This window comes from Podarcis muralis, chromosome 2 (assembly GCF_964188315.1).
Source record: "Podarcis muralis chromosome 2, rPodMur119.hap1.1, whole genome shotgun sequence".
Classification (NCBI taxonomy): Eukaryota; Metazoa; Chordata; class Lepidosauria; order Squamata; family Lacertidae; genus Podarcis; species Podarcis muralis.
The window spans coordinates 106,342,515-106,358,197 of record NC_135656.1 but is presented as its reverse complement, the minus strand read 5'-3'; the positions used below and the strand labels follow the sequence as shown (position 1 = coordinate 106,358,197).

Below are 15,683 nucleotides of genomic sequence, written 5' to 3'. Positions count from 1 at the left end.
GAAAAATTAGCATTGTTTTAATTTTATCCATAAATAAGAACATTAAACATCTTTCGTATGCTACATGGCATTACTGTGCTTAAGCTCAATACAAATGTAAACGTATTATTAAAAAAATATTTCAAATGATAATAGCTCTAGGTAACACATTAGTGTAGAAAATACATCTCAATCTTTTAATAGTGCTTTAAACATTCTCGTTAGAAGAAAGTGCAAATGTCGGTATTGCTATTCGGTACGTATGTTAACCCAGTGTCAAATTCATTAAAATAAAAAATCACAGCAAGTTAAGAAATTCATCCACAGCTACTTTGCCCAGGGTGAAAACTATTAGTAACTGAGCTTAAGGCTGCAATCGTATTCTTTATTTACCTAGAAGCAACGCCCATTCCCTCAATAGGACTTACTTCTGAGTAGACAAATATAGGATTGCACAGCAAGTATTTATATTACATCGTAACATTGTTCAAGTACTATGAAAAGCTGATAATTCTATCACTGAAATACACATATATCCTTTAAACATGCCATAAACTAGCAGTGGATCTGTATGCAACTTAAGAGTAAAAAAAAAAAGTATACACTTTCCAAATGCAAAGTGTTTTGTGCAAAACAACCCTTTTGGAACGAACCCCGACACCTGCGGCAAATTCTTGTTGAATTAAAAAAAGGCCCCCAAGCTTGTAAGTTTGTTTTGATTTGGTGTGTAGATATATATTCACAACATATTTTTTCACATTTACAAGGGATGGGATTCTGCTCTCGTTACCTCAGAAGAGCACAATGGGACTTGCTTCTCTGTAAAATGGCTATAAAACTACAGCTTTGGCATTGCTGGCGGAGCGGGTTTGTAGCTTATTTCAGCAATCCATTCAAATCCATTTGATGTTAACATTAGTATGGAACACACTATATTTTAGCTATTGCTCGCAGCTGTAATGTTGATAAAAGCTGGTGAGGCAAGAGGCACATTTTACCTACCACCTACTGAAGGAGAGGCTCCCCAAATCAATTTAAAGTTCAGCTCCACAGACTGCCTCACTTTTCATATAGTAAAAACCTTTATTTAATTCAGGGGTGGGGAATCTCTGGCCTTCCAGATGATGTTGGGACTACAACTCCCATCATCCCTGATCACTTGGGCTATGCTAGCTGGGCTGGGGCTGATAGGAGTAATCCAACAACAGAAGTTCCCCAGCCGTGTTATTAAAAAAAAACAACGGACTTTTAAAATAAAAAGAGTAAGATTAAAAACCCCTTTTTATTTCAGCGTTCACTCAAAATTAGATGAAAGAATTTGAGGAGAGTTGCAAAAGAATCCTAGTGTACAGACAAAAATGTAAACTGATTATTTTACATAAACTTTTATCTATTTTACATCTCGTAACTATTTTATATATGCTTCAAGACATCACTGCTCATAATATTATACAGTAGTACCACATAATGTCACAGGTTAACATTAAGAGAGATCTATAATCGAAATCTATTGCAGGTAATTATCACACCAGTCCTCCTTGTTTAGAAAAATAAAGAGTGCCTGGATAACCCAGTCTTGAGAGGCACAATCCATAATTATTATTATTATTTATTTATTTTGGCCATTTAAGTCCTAAGAGGAATCGGATGAATTACTTAAGTGCACCTCCTGTAGATTTCATGGGGAACTCGAGCGGAGCTTTTAGCTGTGCACTTTTAAACCCCGGGGCCAGTTCTGACTTACTGTGTCCACCTGAAGCAGAAAATAAATAAATATGTATCTTCTCAGTTGCAAACAACTACAACTACAAAAACCAACCAGGCAGCAAGAGTTTGTTATGCCATTGTGGCGAGGAAACGCACCGATCGTCTGGCAGGTGGATAAGCACGAGGTTTCGTGGCATGCAGTTACATTCCAATATATTTCGACGTCAGATGTACAAGAAGTGCTAAAGCTGAAGAACAGTATTCTGCCACCTTGTGATAAAACTGGAGAAATCAAGAGATAGATAGCCGCACCGGCAGCATATCTCTTCTTTCTTGTATCTAAAAATGCAAGAAGGGCCTTTACGCTCGCCAGAAGCTCAGCCCTGCCCTCACCGGTCCTGGAGGGAGCCTTCAAAAAAGTCCCATTTGCTCAGAGACTTTGCGCCTGTTCATTGGGGGAGATGGGAAGCCCAGAGCACTTGTTCTTTAGATGTCCCTTTTATGAAGAGGCACGTAGTAAGACCATTGATCCCCTACTGGTGAGGCTCGCTGACCTCCTGGAAAAGCAAAAATTTGACCTTTTCCTGTTAGGCAAAGATCAGAAGATGGTCGCCAGATTTTGTGTACAGATCTGTAGGCGCAGACCATCTCCCAACTCAAACTAGTTCGTTAAGAAAATCCCCAAACTCGGTTCTATGGGTGATTGGGTCAGCTCCCTGCGGCTGTTTATTGTTGTACATTGTTTTTAAATTTATTGTTGTACAACGTTTTAATGGTTTGTTTTCCTTCTGTGACTGCACCCCCAAGTGTGTTTTATAAGCTGGTCTCCGACCGTAATAAATGATCTCTCTCACCTTGTGATGCAGAGAACCACAGGTGTGAAGCATAATCACAATCACTTCACGATAACAGGGGAAACCTGTTAGGGTTGTTTTAACAATAAATAAATCGTCCCAGTCAAGCATGGATCTGCTTGGGGAACAGTAGCCCCTGCTGCAATTCAGAACACACACATGACCTCCTTACGTTTGCAATAGCCGGGGAATGTTCCTCAAAAACACTTCTGCTGCTGGTTTTAAATGGGTTATCTGATCCGCCTAAACAAATAGCTGTACCCTTGGAAGGAGGCCTACTTTCCTGTGTGTTCCTCCTCATATGCTGCAGTCAGCATCTGAAGTCCTGCTCCAGATCCCTCAACTCCATGAAGCACGGCTGGTGACAACCAGGACTATAAAGTTATTTCCAACCAGGTGAGGGACCTCAGGCGCCCATCACTGTAATGTTTCAGGTGGCGGGCAAAAACCACAGGTGTTTACTAAAGTTTTCAGCTGGCTGTTTTTATTTGCTCTGGTTTATTCCTGAGACTGTTTCAGGCAGGCACCCCAAAACTCGGCCCTCCAGATGTTTTTGGGACTACAACGCCCATCATCCCTAGCTAGCAGGACCAGTGGTCAGGGATGATGGGAGTTGTAGTCCCAAAACATCTGGAGGGCCAAGTTTGAGGGTGCCTGGTTTAGGGTGTTGTTGTTTACTGGCTGTTTTGAAATTATTAGTTTTTCACACCAATACTTTGGTCTTTTGACTGCAGCTATGGATGGGGATTGTGATGTATTTTACTATTGTGTGGAGCTTGGATAAATAATAATTTTAATAACTTTGTTATTTCTACCCTGCCCATCTGGCTGGAATTGTTAGCTGTCTTGTTTCTTTTGAAAAATTAAGCCGGATGGAGGTTTCCCAGATAAGAAAATAAATAAGTTAAAAAATTAAGATATTACATAATTCTCTTTTGAAAAGAAAAACGGACTACTGTAACAAAGAATATTAGTGTTTTTTACCACTCTGGCTACAGCAAGAAATAACCAAATCCAGAATTTATGCCCGTCTTAATCTTTTAAAAGCAGCATTTAAAAGCACTGGAAGAGAGAGAAACATAATCTGTTGGTATTCCTTGTGGGACCACTGACTGCAGCTGGTAAGTACAGGCAAATTAATTATCTTTCGCCATTAGAATATATTAATTCTACAAGAACTGGAGCATTTCTTGTCTCTCGGTTTAAATATTAAACAATTAAGAGTTTCCTTCTACAATAACCCCAACGTCCTCGTTCTGCGGTGACAAGTTAGCCGATCTCCCTTTTATTTTCCATGCATCGTTTCTACCTTGGCCCCTCCAGCTTCACCAAAGGCAGTCTCCTTCTCAATCAGGCCTTGGCTATGCAAATTGAGAAGGGAATCTGCGATAATCCTTGCTGTCCTCTTCTGATAGCCTCCAGAGGTCACCATCAAAATAGGGATTCTGTGTTTCCTAGCAGCTCTGAACACAATTTCATCGCGATCGATAATCCCCTGCAGTTACACAAAAAAAGGAAGCACATTGCTGAACTTCATTGTGGTTCATAAACCATTTTAGCTTATGGTTTCATCATAATATATGCTGGAGTAAATAAAATCATTTTGGAACCCAGGGTGATCAAGTCTCCTCTTCAGTTCAGACTCGGACTTTGATTTTAGAGGAGACTATACTCTGTGTGCTACAAACCTGAGGTGAAATAGCCAGGCCTCCTAAGGGGTCACCATCCAAGATGTCCGTTCCGGCATTATAAACAATGATGTCCGATTTTACTTCGTTCAGTGCACCTTCCACGTGCGTTTTTACTTTCTGAAGATACTCTGCGTCTTCTGTGCCCCAGTCCAATTCAACTTTCCGCCTTATGGCTCCTGAAAGTTACCATGAATCATATATACAATGATTTGGGTGTGGAATAAAGGTAAAATAGTTTCTGATATTGAGTCAGACTTCCATTACAAGCTCTGTGTTATTTTAGTAATCAATAGGTGGGATTTGTTTCCAGGCTTATCAGCCCCCAGTGGCTGGTGGTGTCCTAGGAGAGCCCCCAGAAGAGCATGGAATGGGCGAGGCGGGGGGGGGGCGACACATTTTGTCTGGATAGCTACCATGTTTGGAAGAGCGCAACCTTGACTTCCACCCATGGGGTGATATTCAACTATGTTTTACACAGAGAAGGCCTGCCGAACTTAACAGCCCTGACTTAGTCACGCTCATTATTTTCTGTGGGTCTATTCTAAGTAAAGCTTCATTAAATGCCACCCAAAGTAAATAAGCAATAAGGTAAAGGGTAAAGGAACCCTGGATGGTAAGTCTAGTCAAAGGCGAGTATGGGGTTGCGGTGCGCATCTCGCTTTCAGGCTGAGGGAGCCAGCGTTTGTCTACATACAGCTTTCCGGGTCATGTGGCCAGCAAGACTAAACCGCTTCTGGTGCAACGGGACACTGTGACGGAAACCAGAGTGCACGGAAATGCTGTTTACCTTCCCACCACAGTGGTACCTATTTATCTACTTACATTGGCGTGCTTTCAAACTGCTAGGTAGGCAGGAGCTGGGACAGAGCAACAGGAGCTCACCCCATTGTGCGGATTCAAATCGCCAACCTTCTGATCGGCAAACCCAAGAGGCTCACTGGTTTAGACCACAGCGCCACCCACATCCCTATAAATGAGCTACAGCAAAGTACAAAAGACGAGGTCCAATATACAGTGGTACCTCTGGTTACGAACTTAATTAGTTCCGGAGGTCTGTTCTTAAGCCGAAACCATTCTTATCCTGAGGCATGCTTTCACTAATAGGGTCTCCTGTTGTGCGCGTGCCTCTGACGCGTGATTTCCGTTCGCATCCTAGGGCAAAGTTTGCCACTAGGAGCAGCTACTTCCGGGTTAGCGGAGTTCATAACCTGAAGCATTCATAACCAGAAGTGTTTGTAACCAGAGGTAGCACTGTTTCTTAAAAAAATGATGCAACATCAAATATTTTATTATTGATTTCTTACATTTACTTCCCACCCTTCTACCAAGAACTATGCATGGGGTGATGCGCACTGTTATTCCCTTCCTCTCTTGCTAAAAAGGAGCGTGACGACCTGGGCTGCAAATGAGGCTGGGAGATGATAAGTGGCCCAAAATCAGTGAACTGAGCCTCACAGTCATTTGGACACTGGGCTCTCTGGTCCTAGTCAAACCATGACAAGCCGCTTCCTTGCTGGACTAGCAGTCCAAAAGCATCTTGGAGAGTCACAGGCTGGCCATCCCTGGCTGAGATATCTGGAATTTTTTTTAGTACAGTGTATCCTGGTTTCCCTTCCCCATTCTAGTCAAGCTAGTAAAGGTAAAGGGACCCCTGACCATTAGGTCCAGTCGTGGCCGACTCTGGGGTTGCGGCGCTCATCTCGCTTTATTGGCCGAGAGAGCCGGCGTGCAGCTTCCGGGTCATGTGGCCAGCATGACTAAGCCGCTTCTGGCGAACCAAAGCAGCGCACGGAAACGCCGTTTACCTTCCCACCGGAGTGGTACCTATTTATCTACTTGCACTTTGACGTGCTTTCGAACTGCTAGGTTGGCAGGAGCAGGGACCGAGCAACGGGAGCTCACCCCGTCGCGGGGATTTGAACTGCCGACCTTCCGATCGGCAAGTCCTGGGCTCTGTGGTTTAACCCACAGCGCCACCCGCGTCCCTTTCTCGTCAAGCTAGCATCCCCCAAAGGCAAGTCAGTCCTCCATGGTCACCCAAGACGGGTGCCAACAACAGCATCCATGTATTCTCCCCACTTTTAAAATCTGGAATAAGAGTGAGCCTTAAGCTTAGACAGCAGAGAGAAAACTTGGGAATGCATGTCCCAAGTTTCTAAAAAAGTTTCGTACCACTTTCTAAAAAAAAAACCAACGCCCTGTGATCCCAGGGATGTCTCACACAGAGAAGATTTCAAATATCTGAACAGTGCAATGGGGGGGGGGGGGGACAGCAAATAGTTTCATTCACCAGAGAGCAACATTTCAATTGTAAAAAGGGCAGTTCCTCTATTGGCAAATTTTATTTTGAATTGTTTTAAGGTCACAAAAGCTGGGGAGATCACCCACTTACGTTTAGCAAATCCATCTCCTGGATAAATATACCTGTTGTAAACATCCATAATATACACTCTTCGGTCATCCATAAAGTCTCTTTCATGGCCATTTCCCTGTAAGTTTACCAACACCAGTTAATGCAAATCAAGCCCAATTAGCGATTAACATAGATTAATGGAATTTCACTATTTGTTTTTGCTCCTTACGAAAAGAGTGCACAGGGTATTATAATGCTTATTATGCCGTAAAATAATATGCAAATATGAAGATACAGATATGGATATAGGCACACATTTAAAAGTTTAATATACCCAATGTTTTCCTTATCTTCTCCATATACTATAACTAATCTGGCAGATTTCTTTTTTTTGGGGGGGGGGGGAGTCTACATACAATTTAGATTCAAAGTGGTATTTTCCCATTTTTCAAGCCTCATCTTCTCATAAGTTTTCTATAACAGTGAATACTTTAAAAATTCCTTCCAGTAGCACCTTAAAGACCAACTAAGTTAGTTCTTGGTATGAGCTTTCGTGTGCATGCACACTTCTTCAGATACACTGAAACAGAAGTTGCCAGATCCTTCTATATAGTGAGAAGGTGGGGAGGGGTATTACTCAGAAGGGTGGTGGGAATGGGTGATTGGCAGATAGCTGTGATGAGCCTGTTGACGACTCTAAACGACTGCAACAGGCTCATCACAGCTATCTGCCAATCACCCATTCCCACCACCCTTCTGAGTAATACCCCTCCCCACCTTCTCACTATATCAGGGGTCTGCAACCTTCCAGAAGTCCGTTCTTAAACCAAATCGGTTCTTAAACCAAGGCGTGCTTTCCCTAATGAGGCCTCCCGCTGCCGGTGCCCTTCCACCATTCAGATTCCGTTCTTAGACCAAGCTAAAGTTCGCAAACTGGGACACTACATCCGGTTTTGCAGAGTTCATAAGCCGAATAGTTCGTAAACAGGACTGTTCGTAAACCGAGGTACCACTGTACCAGTTACATATGACGTGAGACATTAGTGTTGTATTCAGAAAAAGGTTGGGGAAGAAGAAAAGCGGGGAGGGGGAGAGAAGTGATAAACTTGTATTCTTATACTTTTGGGAGAGAGGTTATGTCTGCATCACTTGGGTAGGTTCGCTTTCTGTTTATTTTATTTCCTTGGTGGTGAGAGAGGTTGGGTGGGGGTTTTGTAGGAGGGAGGTGGAGAAGCAGTTCAGTTCAACCCCAGCTGGTATAGATCACTTTAACTTCACAGTCCTTACCATTCCCCCATTCTATTTAAAATCCCTGATTTCCCCTCCCTTCGCTTCCTGGCTGCAACTGAAACACAAGCACTGTAATGCTTTAAAAAAATTCCTTTGTTTGCCCTGCTCCAAAGGAACGAGGCCTTTTGTGCTCAACTTACAATGAGCCAGAGAGGTGTGCAAAACAGGGAAGCAGTATATATCACTGCTCCTGCAAAACCCTCTTTAGGTTTGGGGGCAAGGGAAGGGAATTCCCTCCTCCCTCTGACTTGCTTGGAGCCAAGGAACTCTGAAAGCTAGCATGGCCTAGCCTTAACTTTCAATCCCTTGCGGAGGTTTTATGGTTTTGCAAAGCCTGATAAGGGGTAGTGGGGAGGGAGGACTAACCCAAGGTTTCAAGTTGGCTTCAAGCAACCCATAACACTGGAGAACAAATTTTTTGTTGCATTGACACCTGCAGTTGTTCTAACCTAATTTTGACGTGCTGATTTCATATCTGAAGTTGGTTTTGTTCTGTAAGCTCTAGGGTTTTTTTTGCAATTCATGTTTTTCACTTTTCACCATAATCTTTGTTTTTCACAATGGAAGAATTCAATATTTTATTAAACACATAGCCAAAGTAGTACAATATGAGTATAAATGTAAGTGACTTATAGCATTGAACATGACTTGTATGGCATTGAAAATGACATGTATATCTATGTACAGTTAGAGGTATGCAAAAAAATGTATTCCCTTGGGAGACACAGTATACTGGGGAACAAAAAAAATTTCGTTTTCTTTTGCATGAAATTTTTCAACTTTTCTTATATGTTCTTTCAATGCTGATTTCAAATCTGAAATCGATTTTCGTGTACATGCTATAATTATCTTTCGATTTCCGACTTTTGCCGATATGTCATATTTACACTGGGGAGAAGTGGACACTGACACGTTGATCTACCCTAACCACATAGTAATTATTGTTTTGCAAACTTAATTTTTCTATATTTTTACAGTTTTGTAACCTAAATATTTGTATTTTTCAGATCAGACCATGGCTTCCTTCAAGTAGACAAAAATGTGTCCAGATGCTTTTGTCTACAACTCCCAGCTGCTAGGAGAGGTGGTCCACAACATCTGAGTGGCAGCAGGCTCAGAAATGGCCGTGCTTAGCTACGGTTTAATACATTTGTCAGGGGCTCAGGAGCAGAGGCACAGGGGAGAGAGGAAATGGAGAGCGAAGGGGAAGAATCTGAGGGCAGCGGAGGGGAGAATGACAGTGACCCGAGAGATTCCATGAGCCTCTCCAGCAAATCAGAAGATTCCCAGAAGGGGGCGCCGATGGTCAGGGCAAGGGGGGTCCCAGGGGGGACGCACCAGAAGCAAGGGGCCAGCGGGGACTCCCAAAGCAGCAGCGGGAGATCAGGACCAGCTTCCCCACCAGAGCGTAGCGGGGGGGAAGAGTCCCATGTGTCAGGGCCAGCGTCTCCTCCAGCAGGGAGAGAAGATGAGTCAGGGCTGACCACGCCTCCATCGGAGAGTGGGGGAACGGAGGGGAGGTCAGATCCAGCTAGCCTCCCCGAAGGGGGAAGCAGTGACAGGAGCAGTGTAACGGTCAGGAGGAAGGTAACCGGCTGGGCGCGCGCGCCAAGTTCGAATGTACAGGCGCGCAGGACAGCAGAAAACCCAGATTGGGAACCAGGTCCTAAAGCCCGCCGGAGGCAGGGGGAAGACTCAGGGGACTCAGCGTCAGAAGAGTCTAGGAAGGGCAAGACCCCAGCGGACAGGCGGACCCAGAGGAGGAAAGAGCAAAGGAAGAGGTGGAGCAAGGCTAGAGTCTTAAACTGGTGTCTGGGGGGAGGAGACTCAGACGGAGCTTCGGCGGTCTAGAGTTGAGACGTAGAGCTGCGCGCCGCAGCTGTGAAAGCGAAACTGAGCTTCAATAAAGACTGTTTTATATAACAACGAACTGGCGTTGGTCCTTTGTGAGCTGGGACCTAGGGCAGCTCTGACAACATTTAATACATTTTCTGCTTCTGGTGGGGTTCTTTAGGCCCCTGTCAATATGTGCAATATGCCCCCACTGGAAGTTTGACCATTTCCCTATTTTGCAGATTTCAAAATTTTCCCCAAATGCCACTCCATTATCATAGAATCATGTAGAGTTGGAAGGGACTGCAAGAATCATCTAGTTCAACCTCTGTAATGCAGGAATCTTTTGCCCAACGTGGAGCTGAAACCCACGACCCCGAGATTAATAGTCTCACATATCAAGTTTCCTATATATGTTTTGCTTTTGCAATTCGTTCAGTATAAGTCAACTTACTTTGTGGCACAATTCTGCCGTTCCGTGATTCAGGAGTTCTGTTTCGAATTAAACTTTTTGCATTTGATCACTCACCTGATGCGCATCCAGGTCTATGATAGTTGCCTTAGAAACTCCTTCCATCCTTTCAAATAAAAACTGGAATACAGAGAAAAGAAATAAAGAAGAAATTGATTTTTTTTATTTAAATCAGATTTTTAAAATAAAATGCTTTTGGAGGAAAAATCTTTCTAAAGATAGTTTTCGATTTAAATTATATTATATTAATCCAGAAATAAGGATTTGTTTTAAGTTTTTCATGTGTGCTAAAACTCAGTCTAAGTTTAAAAAAGTTAAAAATTGCTTAACCACATCAGTTAACCAACATGGATACATATGCTATAATGTTATTCTTTTAGTTAAATAAATTGTTTAAATTGTTACTAATGATTATTTTTCTCCTTCCAATAAAGTGCAGCAGAAAAGTTGTCCAAATATAAAGTTAACTTATTAAACCTCACAATAATTTCAAAATTATCTATCTAAGTATTTCTAATAGTATAACCAAATCAGTAAGATTTTTATATAACTGTAAAAACTACTCTGAAAATTTATTATTCAAAAAATGAAACCTTCATCTGGATGCAAATATTAAGATTATACCAGCAAGAAGGAGTCTTTCTGTTAAAAAAATGATTTTAATCAAGTCTTACTAACTAGTGATTTAAATTGTGATTTAAATCAATTTGATTTAAATCAAATCCACCCTGATCCAGACTAATACGTCCTTGCAAACATTTCCATGAGATTCACACTGTTTACTTGTCCATGGATAGGTTCCAAAATAGCTTTTCTCTGGCTCTCCTCAGAGATTTTGGTGCTTTGTTAAATGGCTAAATACAAGGTCAGTGTTCATCCATCTGGGATCTGTCACATTTTACGATGATTTAAAGGCTTTAAGCAATAATTTAAAGGCTTTAAAGGAAGCTGTAGTCTGTGGCTACAGCTAAACAGGTCTGGCCCCAAGCAATGAGAGACTGCCTGGATCACCCCAGCTAAACCCAATTCTCTAGCTTTGGGCTGCTGCGTTTATGACTTCATAGGACTTCGGATGAGAGTTTCTGTATTACTGTGTCCATCCCTTTCACTGAAATCAACAGCATTCCAAGTAAGACAAAGTCCACCTTCCTCACTGATTCACTGTTAGGACATACTGTGATGGGATGATGAGCTGCTTGTGCGTAAAATGCAAGTCCCTCAGAGTTTGATCAGGTTTTCAAACCTCTGCCTGTGACGGAGCCCCTCCAGCATGGCTGCGTCAATCGCTAGCAGAATCCGAAAGTGGTTGCTTTCGGAATCGTTTCCAACATAAAAGCTCCTTAACGGAAACACGTCTCCTGGACTCTCGGCGTGACAGTTTCCGGCGAGGAGTGGGTGTCCCTATAGGAGGTCCTGAGACCTCCCCACTGTTTTCGCTGGAAGCGTCTCTGAGCCATCCCTCCGACTCACTTTCCCTTGCAGTTCCTGATCTCCCCCTACTGGTTCCCTCTTCAGCTGCTACGTCTCTCTCAACCTCCGTGAGCCTTTGCACCTCCTGTCTTTCCGATGGCAGTTCCCTGACATCCACCTCCCCTCCAGGGCCCCCTTCACCCCCTCCCGTCTCCTCCCCTACGGGCTGTGAGGAGGTAAAACCCCTGAAAGAACCTTCCTCATCGTCCGAAGTTTCGAACACTTCCCTCCACTTGTTGCTGTCCCTGGTCTCTCGGTACTCCTCGTCATCGGAGTCCATTCCCTCTTCCAACTCTGACTCCGCGAATCCTTCCAGTTCCTCTTCCTCGTCGGTGGTGCCGAAATACTCCCTCCTAAACCTTGCTACCGGCTGTGGTTTCCTCGGGAATCTTTGGTGGAACGTTTCTGTTAAAACCTCGTCATTGACCTCCCCTGCAGTCACCCAGGTGTTTTCTGACTCCGGTTCCCCTTCCCATGCCACCAAATACTCCACCTGATTTCCCTTCCACCTAGAATCGAGGATTTCCGCTACATGATTGCTGCGTTCCCTTTCTTCCAAGGCTGGTCCCCTGGCGTGCTCCCCTTCACGTCCCCCCCTGTATGGTGACAGTAACGATCTGTGGAACACTGGGTGCAATTTCATGTGGTTGGGTAACCGGAGTTTGAAAGCCACTGGGTTGATCTGCTGAATGACCTCAAAGGGTCCCAATCTTTTGGGCCTTAATTTCTTACAACCCCCTTTGAACGGCAACCCTTGGGTTGACAGCCACACCTGATCCCCCACCCTTATGGTTTCACCTTCCCTTCTGTTCTTGTCTGCCTGCTTCTTATATTGTGCCTTGGCCCTTTCTAAGTTGAGCTGGAGCTGATGATGGATCGCTTCCATCTCTTCTACAAAATGTTCGGCCGCTGGAACGCTCCATCTCTCCCCTCCATCCCCTGGAAATGCCCTGGGGTGACACCCGTAATTAGCCAAAAAGGGGCTCATCCCTGTGGACACATTCTCCGCATTATTGTAGGCAAATTCTGCCAGCGCCAACTTTTCGACCCAATCGTTCTCTCTGTCATTGACATAACACCTCAGATATTGTTGGAGGATGCCATTTGCTCTTTCCGCCTGCCCGTTGGTTTCAGGGTGCCGGGCAGTCGAAAAATTGACTTCCACGTGTAGCAAGCTCATGAGCTTCCTCCAGAACCTGGAAGTAAATTGTTTGCCGCGGTCTGAGATCACCCTCAAGGGGGCTCCGTGCAACCTAAAGATGTGTTCTACAAACAACTTCGCTGTTTCTTCCGCTGTGACTGCATGTGAGCATGCTACAAAGTGGCACATCTTAGTTAACAGGTCTACTACTACCATGATGGCTGTTTTCCCCTTGGACTTCGGCAGATCTGTCATAAAATCTATTGATACCGCTTCCCAAGGCCGTTCTGGTGTGGGTAATGGTTCTAATAACCCTGCCGGCGCCCTTCTTTCCCCTTTGGCTCGCTGACATTGGTCACACCCTCTTACATACTCCTTTACATCTTCCCTCACCTTGGGCCACCAAAATTCCCTGGTAACCAACCACATGGTCTTGTGTTGCCCAAAATGTCCCGCCGTGGGGCTATCGTGCAACTGCTTGAGTACTCTCCCCCTCAATTCACCTTCTGGTATATACAGTGCCCCTTTGTAATACAATGCCCCATTTCTTTCCTCAAAACCTCCGGGTTTCTCGCCCTCCCCCCTGAGACCTCTGAGCTTATCCTGGGCATATTCATCATTTTCCGTTTCCTCTACCAGTTCTCGTTGCCCCACCAGCGCCGCCCCACACACCCAGCGGTCTTCAGGGATGACATGTCTCTCTTCGATTGCCCCCTCCCCCTCCAAATACTCTGGTTTGCGTGAGAGAGCGTCCGCCCTGACGTTTTCTGGGCCTGGCACATAACAAATTTCAAAGTGGAATTTGGAGAATTCCTGTGCCCATCTCACTTGTCGTTGGTTGAGCACTCGAGCTGTTCTCCAATACTCTAAATTCTTGTGGTCGGTGCACACTTGCACCTTGTGTTGTGCCCCAATTAATAAATGTCTCCACCTCCGGAACGCTTCGTGAATGGCGAGTAGTTCCCTGTCATACACCGTGTAGTTCCTCTCGGATTTATTCAGCTTCCTCGAGAAGAAGGCACACGGTCTCCACTCCGACGTATTCCTCCCCGGTTGAAGAAGTACCGCCCCGATCGCCCGGTCGGACGCATCGGTTTCCACTCTCATGGGCTTTCGTAAGTCCACATGCAGAAGTTGTTCTTCCGAGGCGAAAGCCCTTTTCAGTTCTTCAAAAGCTCGCTCCGCCTCCGCCGTCCAAACAAATTTCTTCTTGCTGCTGAGGCAGTCGGTGATGGGCGCCGTCAAGTGTGCAAAGTTCTTGATGAACTTCCGATAAAAGTTCCCAAACCCCAGGAATCTTTGCACATCCTTCTTGGTCTTCGGTGTCTTCCATTCCAGTACCGCTTGGACCTTGCCTGGATCCATGGCCAATCCCTTGTCTGACAAGCGGTACCCCAGGAATTCCACCTCCTTGGTATGAAACTGGCACTTCTCCAGTTTCACCCACAGCTGGTTGGCTTGCAGTCTGCCCAACACTTCTCGAACGTCCCTCACATGCTGCTCCTCATTCTCCGAATACACCAACACGTCGTCTAAAAAGGCCACACAATTCTTGTAGAGCAAAGGTCCCAGGACGTGGTTCATAAAAGCTTGAAAGCACGCCGAGCCCGCTTGTAGACCGAAGGGCATAACGAGGTATTCAAAGGCTCCCAGAGGGGTGAACATGGTGGTCTTCCATTCATCCCCCTTCCTTATGCGTATCAGATTGTACGCCCCCCGCAGGTCCAGTTTTGTAAAAATCTTCCCCTTCCTCACCCTGGTCAAAATGTCATCAATTCGGGGCATAGGAAAAGCCAGGGGTTCCGACACTGCATTCAGGGCCCTAAAGTCCACTACAAGTCTCGGCTTATCTGTGTTTTTTTTGTCCACAAAAAACACTGGGCTGCCCCCCACCGCTCTGGACTCTCTGATGAAACCTCGCTTCAGGTTTTTGTCAATGAACTCCCTCAACTCCTGCATCTCCCTGTCTGACATGGCGTACAGCTTGCCCACTGGGAGTTGGGCCCCAGGGAGTAGGTTGATTTGACAGTCAAAGGGTCTATGCGGCGGCAGTTTGTCTGCTTCCCTTTCGCTGAATACGTTGCTCAGATCTGCGTATTGCGGGGGCACCTTCCCTTTATCCATTACTTCCATTCCGGCTAGGGTGACTCTGGCTCCTCCCGGAACCTTCCCCTGCTTGCAGTGTTCTAGGCAATGCGCTGACCCAAAGGAGACCACCCTCTGATGCCAGCCCACTAGCGGATCGTGTAGCGCCAGCCAGCTCATCCCCAAAATGATGGGAGCTCCTCCCAAGGTGGCCACATTAAACGCTATCCGTTCGGTGTGCCTTGCCACCCTCATTATCATCAGGACAGTCTGTTGGCTCACTTCTCCTCCCAACAGCTCTCTGCCGTCAATCGTGGTCACCTGCAAGGGGTTACTTAAAGGGATGGTCTGTATCTGGTGCTCAGCTGCAAACTCCTTACTCATGAAATTACAGGAGCTGCCTGAATCCAAAAGCGCCTTGATCTGTAGTGGGTGTCCGTTTGGCAGCTCTAGCAACACCTCTATCACTAAAGCAGGTCTGGGAGGTTCTGGCGTGGGCACTTTCACTGCTCTTTGGCCTGGCTGCTGTGCCCCGACGGTGGCAGCCAGGCGTTGGCTTTTACTTGCTCCTTGCTTTCCTCCTCCTTTTCCCCAACAGCTCCTGCCATCCCTTGCCATTCCTTTCTTTGTGGGCAGACTCTGGCAAAGTGCCCTGGCTGTTGGCAGAGATAACATTTCTTGGCGCTCTTTCCCTCCTTCTTCAGCCCTTCACTGGGATTTGAAACTGCGCGCGCCCGCGCTGTTCCAACTTCCATCGGCTCTGCCGGCGGGAAAGGTGGCTCTGGAATGTCTGGAATGCGGAAATCCC

General features: G+C 45.3%; 1 protein-coding gene across 2 annotated transcripts in view; it reads right to left on the bottom strand.

Annotated features, from left to right (window-relative positions):
• The window catches only part of HDAC11 (histone deacetylase 11), a 32,067-nt gene continuing 16,384 nt past the window's right edge, over positions 1–15,683 (bottom strand). For both annotated transcript variants that reach the window (XM_028720009.2, XM_077920433.1), the window contains 4 exons: positions 10,237–10,299; positions 6,624–6,720; positions 4,229–4,407; positions 1–4,035 (listed from right to left, as the gene is read on the bottom strand). In XM_028720009.2, coding sequence (XP_028575842.2) covers positions 3,826–4,035; positions 4,229–4,407; positions 6,624–6,720; positions 10,237–10,299 — 549 coding nt within the window. In that variant the 3' untranslated portion in view covers positions 1–3,825. The remainder of the gene's footprint in view (positions 4,036–4,228; positions 4,408–6,623; positions 6,721–10,236; positions 10,300–15,683) is intronic.